The 21,791-nt window shown below is 44.7% G+C and overlaps 1 protein-coding gene across 1 annotated transcript in view; it reads left to right on the top strand.

Annotated features, from left to right (window-relative positions):
* Positions 1-21,791, top strand: part of CFAP61 (cilia and flagella associated protein 61) — a 411,230-nt gene that overhangs the window by 92,831 nt on the left and 296,608 nt on the right. Inside the window, exons 10-11 of the mRNA XM_069768933.1 lie at positions 4,025-4,093; positions 12,575-12,750. Of these exons, the coding sequence (XP_069625034.1) occupies positions 4,025-4,093; positions 12,575-12,750 (245 nt within the window). The remainder of the gene's footprint in view (positions 1-4,024; positions 4,094-12,574; positions 12,751-21,791) is intronic.

Genomic DNA, 21,791 nt, shown 5'->3' with positions numbered 1-21,791 from the left:
GAGACGGACCGGTGTTGTGAATTCTGTGGTCGAGCTCCCTCCTGTGGTCACAAGTGGTACTTCGGCTGATTCTGTCTGTGGGCTTCCGTTGGTGGATGTGAGTGGTACTGCGGCTTCTGAGTTTCCTTCCTCAGGTGATGAGGTTAAGTCGTTAGGTGCTGCTCTATTTAACTCCACCTAGTGCTTTGATCCTGGCCTCCAGTCAATGTTCTAGTATTGGTCTTGCTTCCTCCTGGATCGTTCCTGTGGCCTGTTTGCCCAGCATAAGCTAAGTTCTGCTGGTGTTACTTTTGTTTGCTATTTTTTCTGTCCAGCTTGCTATATTGGTTTTTCTTGCTTGCTGGAAGCTCAGAGACGCAGAGGGAGCACCTCCGTACCGTTAGTCGGTGCGGAGGGTCTTTTTGCCCCTCTGCGTGGTTGTTTGTAGGTTTTTGTGTTGACCGCAAAGCTATCTTTCCTGTCCTCGGTCTGTTCAGTGGGTCGGGCCTCACTTTGCTAGATCTATTTCATCTCTGTGTTTGTGTTTTCATCTTGGCTCGCGGTCATTGTGTGTGGGGGGCTGCCTTTTCCTTTGGGGAATTTCTCTGAGGCAATGTAGGCTTATTTTTCTATCTTCAGGGCTGGCTGGTTTCTCGGGCTGTGCCGAGTTGCATGGGGAGCGTTGGGCGCAGTCCACGGCTACCTCTAGTGTGGTGTGATGGGATTGGGGATTGCGGTCAGCGGAGTTTCCACGTCTCAGAGCTCGTCCTGTGTTTTTGGTTATTGTCAGGTCACTTTGTGTGCTCTGAACTTCAAGGTCCATTGTGGTTCTGAATTACCTATTCATAACAGACGGGGTGGAGAAATGAAGATGAAACACCGTCCATCGGACCGATAAAAACTCATTTAAATGTCCCGCCAATTTGAGGTGACAGGTTCCCTTTAATGGTTGGTAGGGGATCAAATACTTATCTCTCAGTGCAAAATGCAAATAAATACAGTGGGGCAAAAAAGTATTTAGTCAGTCAGCAATAGTGCAAGTTCCACCACTTAAAAAGATGAGAGGCGTCTGTAATTTACATCATAGGTAGACCTCAACTATGGGAGACAAACTGAGAAAAAAAAATCCAGAAAATCACATTGTCTGTTTTTTAACATTTTATTTGCATATTATGGTGGAAAATAAGTATTTGGTCAGAAACAAACAATCAAGATTTCTGGCTCTCACAGACCTGTAACTTCTTCTTTAAGAGTCTCCTCTTTCCTCTACTCATTACCTGTAGTAATGGCACCTGTTTAAACTTGTTATCAGTATAAAAAGACACCTGTGCACACCCTCAAACAGTCTGACTACAAACTCCACTATGGTGAAGACCAAAGAGCTGTCAAAGGACACCAGAAACAAAATTGTAGCCCTGCACCAGGCTGGGAAGACTGAATCTGCAATAGCCAACCAGCTTGGAGTGAAGAAATCAACAGTGGGAGCAATAATTAGAAAATGGAAGACATACAAGACCACTGCTAATCTCCCTCGATCTGGGGCTCCACGCAAAATCCCACCCCGTGGGGTCAGATTGATCACAAGAACGGTGAGCAAAAAATCCCAGAACCACGCGGGGGGACCTAGTGAATGAACTGCAGAGAGCTGGGACCAATGTAACAAGGCCTACCATAAGTAACACACTACGCCACCATGGACTCAGATCCTGCAGTGCCAGACGTGTCCCACTGCTTAAGCCAGTACATGTCCGGGCCCATCTGAAGTTTGCTAGAGAGCATTTGGATGATCCAGAGGAGTTTTGGGAGAATGTCCTATGGTCTGATGAAACCAAACTGGAACTGTTTGGTAGAAACACAACTTGTCGTGTTTGGAGGAAAAAGAATACTGAGTTGCATCCATCAAACACCATACCTACTGTAAAGCATGGTGGTGGAAAAAAAAGGATTAACCTGATCGCTAAACAGCGTAGCGAGAAAAAAATTTGAAACGCCAGAATCACGTTTTTTTTGGTCGCCGCCACATTGCATTAAAATGCAATAACAGGCGATCAAAAGAACGTATCTGCACCAAAATGATATTATTAAAAATGCCAGCTCGGCACGCAAAAATAAGCCCTCACCCAACCCAAGATCATGAAAAATGGAGACGCTACGGGTATCGGAAAATGGCGCAATTCTTTTTTTTTTAGCAAAGTTTGGAATTTTTTTTCACCACTTAGATAAAAGAGAACCTAGACATGTTTGACGTCTATGAACTCGTAATAACCTGGAGAATCATAATGGAAGGTGAGTTTTAGCATTAAGTGAACCTAGTAAAAAAGCCAAACAAAAAACAAGTGTGGAATTGCACTTTTTTTGCAATTTCACCGCACTTGGAATTTTTTTCCCATTTTCTAGTACACGACATGCTGAAGCCAAAAGAACAACTTGTTTTGCAAAAAATAAGCCCTCATATGACCATATTGACGGAAAAATAAAAAAGTTATGGCTCTGGGAAGGAGGGGAGCGAAAAACGAATACGGAAAAACGGAAAATCACAAGGTCATGAAGGGGTTAACAGTGTAGAAATAACATGCTAATACACAAGACATTTTTATATGAAATTAAGTGTAAGAAAAAAAAGGTATGAATGACTGCCGTATGACCAAATACCGAGCAGCCGAGTGATACAGGTAACAGATGGAGGGTAAGCCATAGGACAGAAATGCTCAGAAATCCCACTTTTATCATTGTTTTCACTACTTCATTAGGTCTTGTTTGGTTTGTAGAATTATATTTAGTAAAGGTTATTTTATTTTATGCATTGGATGTAAACATCGCTCTTTTTTATATTGTGTGTCCTTGCTTTTTTGTAATTTGCTTTTACAACTCGGATGCAGGTTTTCTCTATATTGTGCTTTTCTTTTATAATTCCCCCTAGTCGACATTGACTGTTAGGATTGCTACTTCCAAAAGGTGGCACTAGAGTTCTAGTCCTCTTCCTCTCTGAAGAGACAATTTGCATATTTCCCAGAGGAGCATTGCGGCTTTAAGTCTCCTCACCTCGACATGCTTATCATGTCACTCTCCGCAAGGAGAAACGATACTTCTTGGATACTTCCCCCTAGAAATCTGTGCAGAAATTCACAACAGTATGCTAAAAGTTCAGGGTCTGTCCCTGGACACTGATAATGACACGTTGAGTATTTGGATGCAGAAATTTCTGCATCTCTTGGCAGGAAAAACGCAGCGTACAATATGCTTGTTTTTTTGTGCATTTTTGCATGCATTTTCGTACAGCAATGAATGCTATAGAGATAGATAATAGTTATAGATATGGACAGACAGACAGATGTATAGAAATATAATTTCACAACCCCCCGACATATTATAAAATTGCACAGCTTATTGGACAGCTGTTTATGATTAAATAAATAAATAAACCCTTTAGGTCACCCAGTTTTTTGTAACAGACAGCTGAGAGCTGATATTATCGGGCTGGGAACGTCCCTGGTTATTGGGGCCTTCCCAGCCTAATAATACCAGCCCTCAGCTGGCGCCTTGCCTTGGCTCTTCCCGATGCCCTGGTGCGGTGACAGTCGGGGTAATTGGGCCTGTGGTTTATGTCAGCTGTGATTTGTCCAAAAGCACAGCTGACATCAAGCCCTGTTGTTAGTAATGGAGAGGCATCTATCAGACACCCCCATTACTAACACAATAATGAAAAAAAAAAAAATACTCATTTGGAGAAAACTTTTCTCATTGGAAACGCAGTTTCTTTCCACACTTCCCCAAAAAAGTTATGGAAAATACAGAAAGAAGAGATTGACTTCCTATGATATTGGAGCTCATTTTTTATGTCTGAGATTAGATTGCGACCTTAGAACAGGGGCAGTAATGATTGATTGCTGATGGTGCACAGCGTTGCAGAAGTTGTGGACCCTCTATAAGCAACAGGAAATAAAACTTGTGCTGTCAGTAAATGGAAATAATAATATTGTAAATAATCTAACATAAACATAAAACTTATCTTAATAATGTGTATGGGATATTATGTCTTTTCAAGGTGGATGGAAATCAGGAGTCTCAAATAAACTCTGAAACCGATGTTGTCCAAGATCAGAATGAATTGCAGGTAAAGGTTATTATTGGGGATGAATGTTATATTATGCTGGAAATTCTTGGCAATACTGGATGATCCATATCTGAATATGTTATTTGCAGGTTTTTGCAGATTTCACCCTACTCATCATTGTGTGATTGGTAGCCTGTTTATACTGCCCGATTATGAATGTCCACCATAGTAGCCCAGTGTAGAAGTAGTAAGGGTGGGCTTACACTAACAGGCCTCTCGCTAAGAAAATTCAGCTCTCCTGGAATCTTATCTCTCCCTGCGAAAAAATCTGCTTAAGATATACCCCAACTATGAATGACTTTGAAATTGGATAGCTTATACGTCATTCATATTATTAAAGTTGGCCCAATGAATGAATACAACTTTTGAACACATTCATGGTCTTCAGTCGCTAATAGAACTGCGAGAGGGTGGACCGGTCTCAGTGATGGATGACGTGCATTTCAGACATGGAATTTACAATATTTCAAGCAGTGTGTGCTCTCACTTTCTATAAACACAAAACAATATGTCCATTCTTTCACGTAGGTTTACGTGTCCTAGTGGCGTTACCGCTTTACTAATATTATCAGCTCGTATTATTTCCAGAACATAGTACATACAACCCTATTGATCTAGTTTTAAGTTAATAAGGTTATATACAGTTAGGTCCATATATATTTGGACAGAGACTACATTTTTCTAATTTTGGTTATTGACATCACCACAATTAATTGTAAACAAAACAATTCAGATGCAGTTGAAGTTCAGACTTTCAGCTTTCATTTGAGGGTATCCACATTAAAATTGGATGAAGGGATTAGGAGTTTCAGCTCCTTAACATGTGCCACCCTGGTTTTAAAGGGTCCAAAAGTAATTGGACAGATTCATTAACCCCTTCCCGACCTTTGACGCCACGTAGGCGTCATGAAAGTCGGTGCCAATCCGACCCATGACGCCTATGTGGCGTCATGGAAAGATCGCGTCCCTGCAGGCCGGGTGAAAGGGTTAACTCCCATTTCACCCGATCTGCAGGGACAGGGGGAGTGGTAGTTTAGCCCAGGGGGGGTGGCTTCACCCCCTCGTGGCTACGATCGCTCTGATTGGCAGTTTCACTTTCAACAGCCAATCAGAGCGATTTGTAATATTTCACCTATTATAACGGGTGAAATATTACAATCCAGCCATGGCCGATGCTGCAATATCATCGGCCATGGCTGGAAATACTAATGTGCCCCCACCCCACCCCACCGATCGCCCCCCCAGCCCCCCGATCTGTCCGGTACACTGCTCCGGCTCCCCTCTGTCCTGTGCTCCGCTCCCCCCGTGCTCTTGTCCGCTCCCCCCGTGCTCTTGTCCGCTCCCCCCGTGCTTCAATCACCCCCCCGTGCTCCGATCACCCCCCCTGCACTCCGATCCACCCCCCTCCGTGCTCCGTTCCACCCCCCCGTGCTCCGTTCCACCCCCCGTGCTCCGTTCCACCCCCCCGTGCTCCGTTCTACCCCCCCGTGCTCCGTTCCACCCCTCCCGCGCTCTGATTCACCCCCCCATGCTCCGATCCCCCCCACCCTATCATACTTACCGATCCTGCCGGGGTCCGTCCGTCCGTCTTCTCCCCGGGCGCCGCCATCTTCCAAAATGGCGGGCGCATGCGCAGTGCGCCCGCCGAATCGGCCGGCAGATTCGTTCCAAAGTGCATTTTGATCACTGAGATATAATCTATCTCAGTGATCAAAATAAAAAAAATAATAAATGACTCCCCCCCCCCCCCCCCCCCTTTGTCACCCCCATAGGTAGGGACAATAAAAAAAATAAAGAATTTTTTTTTTCCACTAATGTTAGAATAGGGTTAGGGGTAGGGTTAGGGGTAGGGGTAGGGTTAGGGGTAGGGTTAGGGGTAGGTTTAGGGGTAGGGTTAGGGTTAGGGCTAGGGTTAGGGTTAGGGGTAGGGTTAGGGGTAGGGTTAGAGGTAGGGGTAGCGTTAGGGGTAGGGTTAGGGCTAGGGTTAGGGGTAGGGTTAGGGTTAGGGCTAGGGTTAGGGCTAGGGTTAGGGCTAGGGGTAGGGGTAGGGTTAGGGGTAGGGTTAGGGTTTCGGTATGTGCACACGTATTCTGGTCCTCTGCGGATTTTTCCGCTGCGGATTTGATAAATCCGCAGTGCTAAACCGCTGCGGATTTATGTCGGATTTACCGCGTTTTTTCTGCGCATTTCACTGCGGTTTTGCAACTGCGATTTTCTATTTGAGCAGTTGTAAAACCGCTGCGGAATCCGCACAAAGAAGTGACATGCTGCGGAATGTAAACCGCTGCGTTTCCATGCAGTTTTTCCGCAGCGATTTTTGTTTCCCATAGGTTTACATTGAACTGTAAACTCATGGGAAACTGCTGCGGATCCGCAGCGTTTTCCGCAGCGTGTGCACATACCTTTAGAATTAGGCCATGTGCACACGGTGCGGATTTGGCTGCGGATCCGCAGTGGATTGGCCGCTGCGGATTCGCAGCAGTGTTCCATCAGGTGTACAGTACCATGTAAACATATGGAAACCAAATCCGCTGTGACCATGGTGCGGAAAATACCGCGCGGAAACGCTGCGTTGTATTTTCCGCAGCATGTCAATTCTTTGTGCGGATTCCGCAGCGTTTTACACCTGTTCCTCAATAGGAATCCGCAGGTGAAATCCGCACAAAAAACACTGGAAATCCGCGGAAAATCCGCAGGTAAAACGCAGTGCCTTTTACCTGCGGATTTTAAAAAAATGATGCTGAAAAATCTCACACGAATCCGCAACGTGGGCACATAACCTTAGGGTTAGGGTTGGAATTAGGGTTGTGGTTAGGGGTGTGTTGTGGTTAGGGTTGTGATTAGGGTTATGGCTACAGTTGGGATTAGGGTTAGGGGTGCGTTGGGGTTAGGGTTAGGGTTAGGGCTGTGATTAGGGTTATGGCTACAGTTGGAATTAGGGTTAGGGATGTGTTGGGGTTAGGGTTAGGGCTGTGATTAGGGTTATGGCTACAGTTGGAATTAGGGTTGTGGTTAGGGTTAGGGTTGGAATTAGGGTTGTGGTTAGGGTTAGGGGTGTGTTGGGGTTAGGGTTGTGGTTAGGGGTGTGTTGGGGTTAGGGTTGTGATTAGGGTTATGGCTACAGTTGGGATTAGGGTTAGGGGTGTGTTGGGGTTAGTGTTGGAGGTAGAATTGAGGGGTTACCACTGTTTAGGCACATCAGGGGTCTCCAAACGCAACATGGCGCCACCATTGATTCCAGCCAATCTCGTATTCAAAAAGTCAAATGGTGCTCCCTCAATTCCGAGCCCTGACGTGTGCCCAAACAGTGGTTTACCCCCACATATGGGGTACCAGCATACTCAGGATAAACTGCGCAACAATTACTGGGGTCCAATTTCTCCTGTTACCCTTGTGAAAATAAAAAAATGCTTGCTAAAACATCATTTTTGAGGAAAGAAAAATGATTTATTATTTTCACGGCTCTACGTTGTAAACGTCTGTGAAGCACTTGGGGGTTCAAAGTGCTCACCACATATCTAGATAAGTTCCTTGGGGGGTCTAGTTTCTAAAATGGGGTCACTTGTGGGGGGTTTCTACTGTTTAGGCACACCAGGGGCTCTGCAAACGCAAAGTGACGCCCGCAGACCATTCCATCAAAGTCTGCATTTCAAAAGTCACTACTTCCCTTCTGAGCCCCGACGTGTGCCCAAACAGTGGTTTACCTCCACACATGGGGTATCAGCGTACTCAGGAGAAACTGAACAACAACTTTTGGGGTCCAATTTCTCCTGTAACCCTTGGGAAAATAAAAAATTCTGGGCTAAATAATTATTTTTGAGGAAAGAAAACGTATTTATTATTTTCACGGCTCTGCATTATATACTTCTATGAAGCACTTGGGGGTTCAAAGTGCTCACCATACATCTAGATAAGTTCCATTCGGGGTCTAGTTTCCAAAATGGGGTCACTTGTGGGGGGTTTCTACTGTTTAGCCACATCAGGGGCTCTGCAAACGCAACGTGACGCCCGCAGAGCATTCCATCAAAGTCTGCATTTCAAAACGTCACTACTTCAATTCCGAGCCCCGGCATGTGCCCAAACAGTAGTTTACCCCCACATATGGGGTATCACCGTACTCCGGAGAAACTGAACAACAAATATTGGGGTCAAATTTCTCCTGCTACCCTTGGGAAAATTAAAAAAATTCTGGGCTAAATAATTATTTTTGAGGAAAGAAAACGTATTTATTATTTTCACGGCTCTGCATTATAAACTTCTGTGAAGCACTTGGGGGTTCAAAGTGCTCACCACACATCTAGATAAGTTCCTTTCGGGGTCTAGTTTCCAAAATGGGGTCACTTGTGGGGGGTTTCTACTGTTAAGCCACATCAGGGGCTCTGCAAACGCAACGTGACGCCCACAGAGCATTCCATCAAAGTCTGCATTTTAAAACGTCACTACTTCACTTCCGAGCCCCAGCATGTGCCCAAACAGTGGTTTACCCCCACATATGGGGTATCAGCGTACTCAGGAGAAACTGGACAACAAATTTTGGGGTCAAATTTCTCCTGATACCCTTGGGAAAATAAAAAATTGCAGGCTAAAAGATCATTTTTGAGAAAATAATTTTTTTTTTTAATTTTCATGGCTCTGCGTTATAAACTTCTGTGAAGCACTTGGGGGTTCAAAGTCCTCACCACACATCTAGATTAGTTCCTTTGGTGGACTAGTTTCCAAAATGGGGTCATTTCTGTGGGATCTCCAATGTTTAGGCACACAGGGGCTCTCCAAACGTCACATGGTGTCCACTAATGATTGGAGCTAATTTTCCATTTAAAAAGCCAAATGACGTGCCTTCCCTTCCGAGCCCTGCCGTGCGCCCAAACAGTGGTTTACCCCCACATATGGGGTATCAGCGTACTCAGGACAAACTGGACAACAACATTTGGGGTCCAATTTCTCCTATTACCCTTGGCAAAATAGGAAATTCCAGGCTAAAAAATCATTTTTGAGGAAAGAAAAATTATTTTTTATTTTCATGGCTCTGCGTTATAAACTTCTGTGAAGCACCTGGGGGTTTAAAGTGCTCAATATGCATCTAGATAAGTTCCTTGGGGGGTCTAGTTTCCAAAATGGGGTCACTTGTGGGGGAGCTCCAATGTTTAGGCACACAGGGGCTCTCCAAACGCGACATGGTGTCCGCTAACAATTGGAGCTAATTTTCCATTCAAAAAGTCAAATGGCGCGCCTTCCCTTCCGAGCCCTGCCGAGTGCTCAAACAGTGGTTTACCCCCACATATGAGGTATCGCCGTACTCGGGAGAAATTGCCCAACAAATTTTATGATCCATTTTATCCTATTGCCCATGTGATAATGAAAAAATTGAGGCGAAAAGAATTTTTTTGTGAAAAAAAAAGTACTTTTTCATTTTTACAGATCAATTTGTGAAGCACCTGAGGGTTTAAAGTGCTCACTAGGCATCTAAATAAGTTCCTTGGGGGGTCTAGTTTCCAAAATGGGGTCACTTGTGGGGGAGCGCCAATGTTTAGGCACACAGGAGCTTTCCAAACGCGACATGGTGTCCGCTAACGATGGAGATAATTTTTCATTCAAAAAGTCAAATGGCGCTCCTTCCCTTCCGAGCCTTATCATGTGCCCAAACAGTGGTTTACCCCCACATATGAGGTATCAGTGTACTCACGAGAAATTGCCCAACAAATTTTAGGATCCATTTTATCCTGTTGCCCATGTGAAAATGAAAAAATTGAGGCTAAAAGAATTTTTTTGTGAAAAAAAAGTACTTTTTCATTTTTACGGATCAATTTGTGAAGCACCTGGGGGTTCAAAGTGCTCACTGTGCATCTAGATAAGTTCCCTGGGGCGTCTAGTTTCCAAAATGGGGTCACTTGTGGGGGAGCTCCAATTTTTAGGCACACGGGGGCTCTCCAAACGTGACATGGTGTCCGCTAAAGAGTGGAGCTAATTTTTGATTCAAAAAGTCAAATGGCGCTCCTTCCCTTCCAAGCCCTGCCGTGCGCCCAAACAGTGGTTTACCCCCACATATGAGGTATCATCGTACTCAGGACAAATTGGACAACAACTTACGTGGTTCAGTTTCTCCTTTTACCATTGGGAAAATAAAAAAATTGTTGCTAAAAGATAATTTTTGTGACTAAAAAGTTAAATGTTTATTTTTTCCTTCCATGTTGCTTCTGCTGCTGTGAAGCACCTGAAGGGTTAATAAACTTCTGGAATGTGGTTTTGAGTACCTTGCGGGGTGCAGTTTTTAGAATGGTGTCACTTTTGGGTATTTTCAGCCATATAGACCCCTCAAACTGACTTCAAATGTGAGGTGGTCCCTAAAAAAATGGTTTTGTAAATTTCGTTGTAAAAATGAGAAATCGCTGGTCAAATTTTAACCCTTATAACTTCCTAACAAAAAAAAATTTTGTTTCCAAAATTGTGCTGATGTAAGTAAACATGTGGGAAATGTTATTTATTAACTATTTTGTGTCACATAACTCTCTAGTTTAACAGAATAAAAATTAAAAATGTGAAAATTGCAAAATTTTCAAAATTTTCGCCAAATTTCCGTTTTTATCACAAATAAACGCATAATTTATTGACCTAAATTTACCACTAACATGAAGCCCAATATGTCACGAAAAAACAATCTCAGAACCGCTAGGATCCGTTGAAGCATTCCTGAGTTATTACCTCATAAAGGGACACTGGTCAGAATTGCAAAAAACGGCAAGGTCTTTAAGGTCAAAATAGGCTGGGTCATGAAGGGGTTAATTTTAGATAAAAAATTCATTTTTAGTACTTGGTTGAAAACCCTTTGTTGGCAATGACTGCCTGAAGTCTTCAACTCATGGACCTCACCAGGCGCTGTGTTTCCTCCTTTTTGATGCTCTGCCATGCCTTCACTGTGGTGGTTTTCAGTTGCTGTTTGTTTGTGGGCCTTTCTGTCTGAAGTTTAGTCTGTAACAAGTGAAATGCTGCTCAATTGGGTTGAGATCAGGTGACTGACTTGGCCATTCAAGAATATTCCACTTCTTTGCTTTAATAAACTCCTGAGTTGCTTTGGATTTATGTTTTGGGTTATTGTCCATCTGTAGTATGAAACGACGACCAATCAGTTTGGCTGCATTTGGCTGGGTCTAAGCACACAGTATGGCAGCCATGCATGCCCGAGCCATCACACTGCCTCCGCCGTGTTTTACAGATGATGTGATATGCTTTGGATCATGAGCTGTACCACACCTTCACCATAATTTTTCTTTCCATCATTCTGGTAGAGGTTGATCTTGGTTTCATCTGTCCAAAGAATGTTCTTCCAGAACTGTGCTGGCTTTTTTAGATGTTTTTTTAGCAATGTCCAGTCTAGCCTTTTTATTCTTGATGCTTATGAGTGGCTTGCACCGTGCAGTGAACCCTCTGTATTTCCTTTCATGCAGTCTTCTCTTTATGGTAGATTTGGATATTGATACGCCGACCTCCTGGCGAGTGTTTTTCACTTGGTTGGCTGTTGTGAAGGGGTTTCTCTTCACCATGGAGATTATTCTGTGATCATCCACCGCTGTTGTCTTCTGTGGGCGCCCAGGTCTTTTTGCATTGATGAGTTCACCAGTGCTTTCTTTCTCAGGATGTACCAAACTGTAGATTTTGCCACTCCTAATATTGTAGCAATTTCTCGGATGGGTTTTTTCTGTTTTTGCAGCTTAAGGATGGCTTGTTTTACCTGCATGGAGAGCTCCTTTGACCGCATGTTTACTTCACAGCAAAACCTTCCAAATGCAAGCACCCCACCTCAAATCAACTCCAGGCCTTTTATCTGCTTAATTGAGAATGACATAACGAAGGGATTGCCCACACCTGTCCATGAAATAGCCTTGGAGTCAATTGTCCAATTACTTTTGGTCCCTTTAAAAACAGGGTGGCACATGTTAAGGAGCTGAAACTCCTAAACCCTTCATCCAATTTTAATGTGGATACCCTCAAATGAAAGCTGAAAGTCTGAACTTCAACTGCATCTGAATTGTTTTGTTTAAAATTCATTGCGGTAATGTCTATAACCAAAATTAGAAAAATGTTGTCTCTGTCCAAATATATATGGACCTAACTGTATTTTATATTTTTTAAATAAAAATGCAGAATTTCTGTTATACATATGACTAACATTTTTATTAGCAGTCTGATCATCAAGGAATTTGAGGTAGAAGACAGCAAAATTTAGTGAATGGATATCAAAGTAGAGGGAGTTGAAATTGTGAAAGTTTTACTACATTTTTACGTGTTGTGTTTATGTCTCTTTTACATCTTTTTATGTGTCACTCTGAGAACTCTCTTGAATTGATAAGTGAAAGTCTTGGATTTGTTTGCGTATTTACTCGCTGCCCTCTTGTGGCCGCTACAGCGTTTGTAGTGGCCGATGATGCAAGATGTTTTATGTATTCGACGAAAGAAAGTTCAGTCCCCTGCCTCTCATTGCCACAGATAGGAACATTGAGCCGAGCATCCAGTGCAAATGATGCCATCGGAGGTGCAAATTCCAAGACCCCAGAGACATGGAGCTCAGATGCAGAGAGGCAGCCCTCCTGCCCTGTGTACAAAGGAGACGTCACTGCCTTCTGCATTCAGCTGTTTTGCATTGATGAAAAGCATGAAACAAGGCAAGTGTACAATATGTAACACAGTTATGACTATGTTCACCGTATACGGTCATATTACAGCTTATATTTATTAAAAGTTAAAGGGGTTTTCCTACGAACAAAATACATTTTAATCATTAGATCTTGGTATAAAAATCTGTATCCTCTTTTGCTTCCTCCCTTGCCCAGGAGATCTGGTATTGTCAGACACAGTCATTACACAGTACACAGCAGGGGCACATTTATAAGATTACCTCAGCACAGGAACATTTTTTTTAAAGGCCCCTTCACATTTAGCGACGCTGCAGCGATACCGACAACGATCCGGATCACTGCAGCGTCGCTGTTTGGTCGCTGGAGAGCTGTCACACAGACCGCTCTCCAGCGACCAACGATGCCGGTAACCAGGGTAAACATCGGGTAACTAAGCGCAGGGCCGCACTTAGTAACCCGATGTTTACCCTGGTTACCATGCTAAAAGTAAAAAAAAACAAACAGTACATACTTACCTACCGCTGTCTGTTCTCCTGCGCTGCGCTCTGCTTCTCTGCTCTCCTCCTGTACTGTCTGGGAGCCGGAAAGCAGAGCGGTGACGTCACCGCTCTGCTTTCCGGCTCACAGCCAGTACAGGAGGAGTGCAGAGCGCAGCGCTGGAGGACAGACAGCTGTAGGTAAGTATCTAGTGTTTGTTTTTTTTTACTTTTAGCATGGTAACCAGGGTAAACATCGGGTTACTAAGCGCGGCCCTGCGCTTAGTTACCCGATGTTTACCCTGGTTACCAGTGAAGACATCGCTGGATCGGTGTCACACACGCCGATCCAGCGATGTCAGCAGGGAGTCCAGCGACGAAATAAAGTTCTGGACTTTATTCAGCGACCAACGATCTCCCAGCAGGGGCCTGATCGTTGGTCGCTGTCACACATAACGATTTCATTAACGATATCGTTGCTACGTCACAAATAGCAACGATATCGTTAACAATATCGTTATGTGTGAAGGTACCTTAACACATCCAATTGTGCAACTTATTTTTATCCCAAGGTCTATTGATTAAAATGTGTTTTGTCCGTGGGAACGTCCCTTTAACTTTTAATAAATTGACTATTTGAATGCAAAATTTTCTGGAATAATTAGCGAACGCCATGTCTCATTTGGATAGCCACTAATGTGCCTAAACCCCCCACAAGTGACACCATTTTGAAAACTAGACCCCTCAGGGAACTTATCTAGATGTGTATTGAACACATTGAACCTACAGGTGTGTCCCAGAAGTTTATAACGTTGAACCGTGAAAATAAAAAAATCATATTTTTCCCCAAATAATGATTTTGAGCCACAAATTTAGCATTTTCATAAGGGTACCAGAAGAGATGGCACCATATAATTTGTTGTGCAATTTCTCTTGAATATGCCAATACCCAAAATGTGGAGAAAAACTACTGTTTTGGCGCACGGCAGGGCTTGGAAGGGAAGGAGCGCCATTTGACTTTTTGAATGCTAAATTTTCTGCGATAATTAGAAGACGCCAGTGGGGGTTTCCACTGTTTAGGCACTTCAGGGGCTCTCCAAACACGACATTGGCATCCACCAATGATTCCACTAAATTTTATGTTTAAAACTTCAAACAGTGCTCCTTCCCTTCCGAGCCCTACCTTATGCCCAAACAGTAGTTTTTCCTCTATATATGGGGTATCGGTGTACTCAGGAGAAATTGCACAACAAATTATTTTGTGCATTTTCTCCTGTTATCCTTGTGAAAATAAAAAGTTTGAGGCTATAGTAAAATTTTGGGGAAAAAAGTAAGATGTTCATTTTTTTTTTCCTTCCACTTTCCATTAATCCCTGTGAAGCACCTGAAGGGTAATAAACTTCTTGAATGTTGTTTTAAGGACTTGTATCATATAGGTCTCCCAAAGTCACTTCAAATGCAAAAGTGGCTGAAACAACAGCCAAAAAGGATGAGAACAGAGACATGGTCTGTAGTCACCCCTTGCAGAACCCTCTCCTTTATAGGGGTTGTCATGCCATAAATTGTTATGATCTGGTGGTTTAGGAGCAACATGGAACGAGCTCAGAAGGAAGTGGTGTCTGTACTGACCGCAGTCCCTAAGCTCAACACAACACTAGAAGTAGCCGTGGGATGCTCCCAACTCTCCCTAGGCACCTCGTCACAGCCTAAGAGCTAACTACCCCTAAAGATAGAAACAGGAAAGCTATCTTGCCTCAGAGAAAATTCCCAAAGGATAGATTAGCCCCCCACAAATAATGACTGTGAGAGGAGAGGGAAAAAGACATACACAGAGTTAAACCAGGATGAGCACAGGAGGCCAGTCTAGCTTGATAGAAAGGACAGGATGGAATACTGTGCGGTCAGTATAAAACACTACAAAAGGTCCACACAGAGTTTACAAAAATCTCCACACCTGACTAAAGGTGTGGAGGGTAAATCTGTTTCCCAGAGCTTCCAGCAACACAGAATTAATCCATACTGATAAGCTGGACAAACATTGAATGCACAGAATGGATAAGTCCACAATCTGTGTACAGAAAAGAGCAAGCAAGGACTTAGCTTTGCTGAACTAGTCAGGAAAACAGGGAAATCCAAAGAGATGTGAATCCAACCAGGGACCATTTAGGAACCATTTACAAGTGGCACTGGCTGAAGGAAAGAACCAGGCATAAATACCCGAGCAGAAAAGACAATCAGTGGAAGCAGCTTGTCAATTTAAAAAAAAAATTGTTTCGATTTTATTATTAACCTTCAGGGTGATTTGGACATATATATTACTCTGTGACACGGAATAAAGAAAATATAATGTCTTCACTAGTTTTTTTGGAAGTACTACCTTCCCTTTAGATTTTATATTTCACTTGCAGTCACACCTTATTTCAGATTAGTAGTGCTTCAGCACATTGCGATTAAGAAATACATGAATGCCACTATTGCTATACACATAAAAATGTAAGGTACTTACTTAACATTTTTTTTTATCAGAAAGTATAAAAGTCATGCAACCACGACCAGGTTGCTTCACATGTTTATCCCTAGTTCTAGTGACTTCTCTATGTGCCCAGCTAGGCCTCAAATGAAATGGGGAAGAGCTAGGAGGCAGGTTTAGCTCTAATTAACACCTTTCTGGGATAGATGGATGGATAAATGTTATCTAAGTTCTTTACGTTTTTTATATTCATGCATTCATTAATCACAACTCATAGTGTATTGAGATATCTATAGTTGTCATATAGTTTTCATGTTGTTTTGTGCCTTTTTTTATTATGTTTGTATACAGCAAGTGAAATAAGTATTGAACACGGCACCAATTTCCTAAGTAAATATATATTTAAAGGTGCTATTGACATGAAATTCTCACCATATGTAAATTGCACAGTCTGATCCTATAGGTGTTTCCGGATTGTGATCAGCGCCGCCTCAGTCCTTTTAAACAACTCCCTGTTCCCTTTGAACTCCGCCTCTTCTAACTGCATGTAAGTGGATGACGTGTCTCTGTCATCCACGTGGTTCTCAAAGTCTCGCACCTGATCGGTGGAATCGGAGAGATGCGGAGGTTCGCCTCACTGTGGCCTATTGAAAAGTCAGGGATTTCACTGCGCAGGCGCAAACTTTGAGCACTACGTGTATGATGGAGAGACATCATCCACTTACATGTGGTCAGAAGAGGCAGCGTTTGAAGGTACCGAGGCAGCGCTGATCACAATCTGGAGACACCCCTCGAACCAAACCACACAATTTACATGCAGTGCGGGACAAGTACAGTATAAAACACTTTTTCTGAGGCTATAAATGGGTGTCAGGAACCCCATTCTTATGATCTTAAAGGTGATGATCATAGTTTATGAGTTAAAACTTCATCCTTGAAGCCTTACATTCTACAGAATGAGGGGGAATGAGACAGTAGGTCCTTGGTTTGTAGCAGGCTCGGTGTTGGTGAAGTGACAGTGGGATCATTGCAGGCTGTAAGCTGTCCTGAAGAGATGGGTTTTCAAGTTCCGCTTGAAAGTTCCGAATGTAGGGGATAATCGGACATGTTGGGGCACAGAATTCCAGATGATGGGGGATGCTCAGGAGAAGTTTTGCTGGCGATTCCATGAGGAATGTACAATTGTGGAGGAGAGAAGGAGGTCTTGGGAGCACAGGAGATTATGTGATGGGAGATATTGGGAGATTGGTTCAGAGATACATGGGGGAGACAAATTATGGACGTCTTTGTAGGTCTGTGTTAGTAGCTTGAAGCTGATACATTGTGGAATTGGGAGTCAATGAAGAGATTTGCAGAGGGGAGAAGCAGAGGAGTAGCAAAAAGATAGAGGTGGGTTAGCCGGGTAGTAGAGTTAAAGGGAACCTGTCACCTCCCTCCCCAAGGCCTATTAAAGTAAAATAGCCACCTTCAGCAGCACTAAGGCTGCATTCTGTGAAGGTGGCTTTTATGTTTATTATCCCTAGGAACGCTAACATAATGACTTTTATAAATTTCCCACCATACCTCTATTGAGTCAGGGGTATGTTTTCACCCCTGACTCAACTGCCTCGCAGCCATCCATAATCCATTTCTGTCCTCTGTGCGCCACCTCTTCTCTTTCTCGTCACGTCACCGGCACCTGCGCTCTGCAATCAGTTCTCGGGCATGCGCCATACGTGCTGCCTGTGAACTTACATCAGGTGCCTGTGCCTGCATGTAGCAGAGGCCCCAGATCCCGCCCCGCAGTGTGTTATGATGTATTCACACTGCAGGGCTGGGAATCTGGCACCTGTGCAGTGGAGCGGGTCACCATGCTCCTCGATAGAAGTGGCGAAGTCTCGCAAGACTTCTCAAATCTTGCGAGACATCAGCACTATCTTGAATGGAGCATGGCGACCCGCTCCACTGAGCATGCGCCAGGTTCCCAGCCCTGCAGTATGAATACATCATAACACACTGCGGGTTGGGATCTGGGGCCTCCGCTACATGCAGGTGCAGGCACCTGATGTAAGTTCACGGGCAGCGAGCACGGCGCATACCCGAGAACTGAGTGCAGAGCGCAGGCGCCGGTGACGTCATGAGAAAGAGAAGAGGCGGCACACAGAGGACAGAGCTGGATGATGGACAGCTGCGAGGCAGTTGAGTCAAGGGAAGAAAACGTACCTCCCTGACTCAATAGAGGTATGACAGGAAATTTATAAAAGTAATTATTTCAGCATTCCTAGGGATAATAAACATAAGAGCCACTTTCACAGAATGCAGCCTTAGTGCCGCTGAAGGTGGCTATTTTACTTTAATAGGCCCTGGGGGGGTGTAACATGTTCCCTTTAAGAACAGACTTGAGAGGTGCAATGGGGAATGATGAGGTCCTAGACACCACATGGAGTCAAAGCCATCTGAGTGACGAGGGCAGTTCGGAGGAAAAGGTGGTGATCACACTGCCTCAGCTGCACAGCAAAAGAGGGTGCAGTGTTGTGAATTCTGCTCTTGGGTTCCCTCCAGTGGTTGTAGGTGGGAATGCAGTTGTCTCTGAGTCGCAGTCCTGGCCAGGTGTATCTGCTGATTGCAGTTCTGACTGGGATATTTAGGTGTGCAGGATTCATTAGTCCTTTCCAGTTGTCAATGTTTCTTCTGAAGTGTTGGATCACTTTCTGGCTTCTCCTGCTTAGCTGCCAATTCAGCAAAGATAAGTGTCTGGTTTTTGTTTCTGTGGCACACATGCAGTGTGCTTATATTCTGTGCCATTCATTTGTATTTCTCTTGTCCAGCTTAGACTGTGTCAGTGTTTTCTCAGTCTTGTTGGATTCTCTGGAGATGCAGATATACGCTCCACATCTTTAGTTAGATGGTGGAGTTTTTGTATTTTCTGCTGTGGATATTTTTGGAAGGATTTTTAATACTGACCGCTTAGTATCCTGTCATATCCTTTCCTATTTAGCTAGTGTGTGCCTCATTTGCTTAATCCTGTTTCCTGCCTGCGTGTGTCTTTTCCTCTACTACTCACAGTCTATATTTGTGGGGGGCTGCCTATCCTTTGGGGTTCTGCTCTGAGGCAAGGTAGAAATTCCTATTTCCATCTATAGGGGTATTTAGTCCTCCGGCTGTGTCGAGGTGTCTAGGTTTTGTTAGGCACACCCCATGGCTACTTCTAGTTGCGGTGATAAGATCAGAGTTTGCGGTCAGTATAGTTACCACCTACTCAAGTGAAAATTTTCATGCTGCTCCAAGGTCACCTGTTCATAACATTGCAGGGTGCAAAAGCCCTGAGGCTGGCCCCTAGCCAGTATGTCTGCTGCTACTACCCACTGTGCCAACGAACTGAGCTCACCAAAGCTTCCTGACAAGACACAGGTGGTTTGTACGCTCTGGCTTCAGAGGCTGAAGCACGGCATAAATGTTCTTAACCTGAGCACCACCTGTATGACGAGACATCTGAATGCAAAGTATGAGCTGCAGTGGAGTACACATCTGAAAAAACGGGAGAGATCTTAGCCTCCTCATGCTCCCTCTTCTGCCTCTTGCTCCCACTCACAAGTGATTTATAAAGGGTTAACAATACGTTTTATATCAGTACATGACTCCCAGCCGTCACTACTTTTCCTGGCGGGTCATCCCTGCCTTGCATGAATATGTTGCAGACAAAATCAGGTGTGCATTGCGCAACCAGGGCTGTGGAGTCTGAGTTGTGGAGTCGGAGTCAGTGTCCATTTTGGTGGAGTCGGTATAAAATGGACCAACTCCTAAAATATATAATAAATTGGGTTCAGTAGTTCAATGCAGTGTGTGCTGTAAATATTTTCATAAGAATTTGGGAAAGCCAACGCTGTGCAGTCAGAGTCACGAAAATTAAGGAGTTGGAGTTTGAGGTTTGGCTTACCAACTCCACAGCCCTGTGCGCAACGCCATCAGTGGCAATGTCCACATAACCACCGACATGTGGACCAGTAAGCAGGGGCAGGGATATTATATGTCCCTAAGTTCCCACTGGGTAAGTGTAATGGTGGCTGGGCTTGAGGCGGAAAGCATTTGGGGGCATGTCCTACCTCCACTGATTATTCTGGATGTTTCTCTGTCCATGTTTCCTCTTCCTCCTACTCCTTTTTTTCCACTGGCTTCTTATCTGGTCAGTGCAACACCTGCAGGACCAACTTCAGCACAGCCATGGGAAAACGACAGCAGTCTGTTCTGAAACTCATCTGTTTTGGGGTGAAATCCCACACCACACAGGAGCTGTGGATGGGGATCAAACAACAGACCAATGACTGGTTGGTGCTGCTGAACCTCAGCTCAATCTGGTGGTGTGCGATAATGGGCAAAATCTCGTAGCAGCCCTGGGCGTAGCCGGTTTGGCACACATTCCTTGCCTGGTGCATGTGCTGAATTTGGCAGTGCTGAGATTCCTGAAAAATTTCCTGAGATGTCAGCGCTGCTGCAGAAAGTGCGGGCCGTCTCTGTGTGATTTTGGCTTTCTCGCCTTGCTGCTCGGGTTCGCTCAGCTCTAGTTGTTACCAACATCTGGTGAGAATTTCATGTCAATAGCATCTTAGAAAATTGCTGACGTGCTCAATACTTATTTCTCCAGCTGTATTTATATTTTTAAACCATATTTAAAGAAAGCAATATTTTATTCACTTTTACAACTACTTTGTTCTTGCACTTTGTACAGAATCAGTTTTGTGTTATTGCTTTGGGACATCCCCCTTTGCCCTGGGATTTGTTTTTGGGGTTTTATTAACCCCTTCCCGACCTGTGACACAGCGTATGCGTCATGAAAGTCGGTGCCAATCCGACCTGTGACGCATATGCTGTGTCACAGAAAGATCGCGTCCCTGCAGATCGGGTGAAAGGGTTAACTCCCATTTCACCCGATCTGCAGGGACAGGGGGAGTGGTAGTTTAGCCCAGGGATTGTGGCTTCACCCCCCCGTGGCTACGATCGCTCTGATTGGCTGTTGAAAGTGAAACTGCCAATCAGAGCGATTTGTAATATTTCACCTAAAAAAATGGTGAAATATTACAATCCAGCCATGGCCGATGCTGCAATATCATCGGCCATGGCTGGAAATACTAATGTGCCCCCACCCCACCCCTCCGATCGCCCCCCCAGCCCCCCGATCTGTGGCCCGCTCCCCTCCGTCCTGTGCTCCGCTCCCCCGTCCTCCTGTCCGCTCCCCCCGTGCTCCAATCACACCCCCCGTGCTCCAATCAAACCCCCCCGCACTCCGATCCCCCCCGTGCTCCGATCCACCCCCCCTGCACACCGATCCACCCCCCCTGCACACCGATCCACCCGCCCGCACACCGATCACTCTCCCCCATGCTCCGATCCCTCCCCCCCCGTGCTCCGACGCCCCCCCGTGCCCTGATCTCCCCCCCCTGTGCCCTGATCTCCCCCCCTTATACTTACCGATCCTGGCGGGGTCCGTCCGTCTTCTTCCCCGAGCGCCGCAATGTTCCAAAATGGCGGGCGCATGCGCAGTGCGCCCGCCGAATCTGCCGGCCGGCAGATTCGTTCCAATGTGAATTTTGATCACTGTGATATAATCTATCACAGTGGTCAAAATAAAAAAACAGTAAATGACCCCCCCCATTTGTCCCCCATAGATAGGGACAATAATAAAATAAAGAATTTTTTTTTTTTCCACTAAGGTTGGAGTTAGGGTTAGGGTTAGGGGTAGGGTTAGGGGTAGGGGTAGGGTTAGGGGTAGGGGTAGGGGTAGGGTTAGGGGTAGGGTTAGGGGTAGGGGTAGGGTTAGGGGTAGGGTTAGGGGTAGGGTTAGGGGTAGGGGTAGGGTTAGGGTTTCGATATGTGCACACGTATTCTGGTCCTCTGCGGATTTTTCCGCAGCGGATTTGATAAATCCGCAGTGCTAAACCGCTGCGGATTTATGGCAGATTTACCGCGGTTTTTCTGCGCATTTCACTGCGGTTTTGCAACTGCGATTTTCTATTGGAGCAGTTGTAAAACCGCTGTGGAATCCGCAGAAAGAAGTGACATGCTGCGGAATGTAAACCGCTGCGTTTCCGTGCAGTTTTTCCGCAGCATGTGTACAGCGATTTTTGTTTCCCATAGGTTTACATTGA

Source organism: Ranitomeya imitator, chromosome 5 (genome assembly GCF_032444005.1).
Source record: "Ranitomeya imitator isolate aRanImi1 chromosome 5, aRanImi1.pri, whole genome shotgun sequence".
Classification (NCBI taxonomy): domain Eukaryota; kingdom Metazoa; phylum Chordata; class Amphibia; order Anura; family Dendrobatidae; genus Ranitomeya; species Ranitomeya imitator.
The sequence above is the reverse complement of the archived record's forward strand: the minus strand, read 5'-3'. Positions and strand labels throughout refer to the sequence as shown.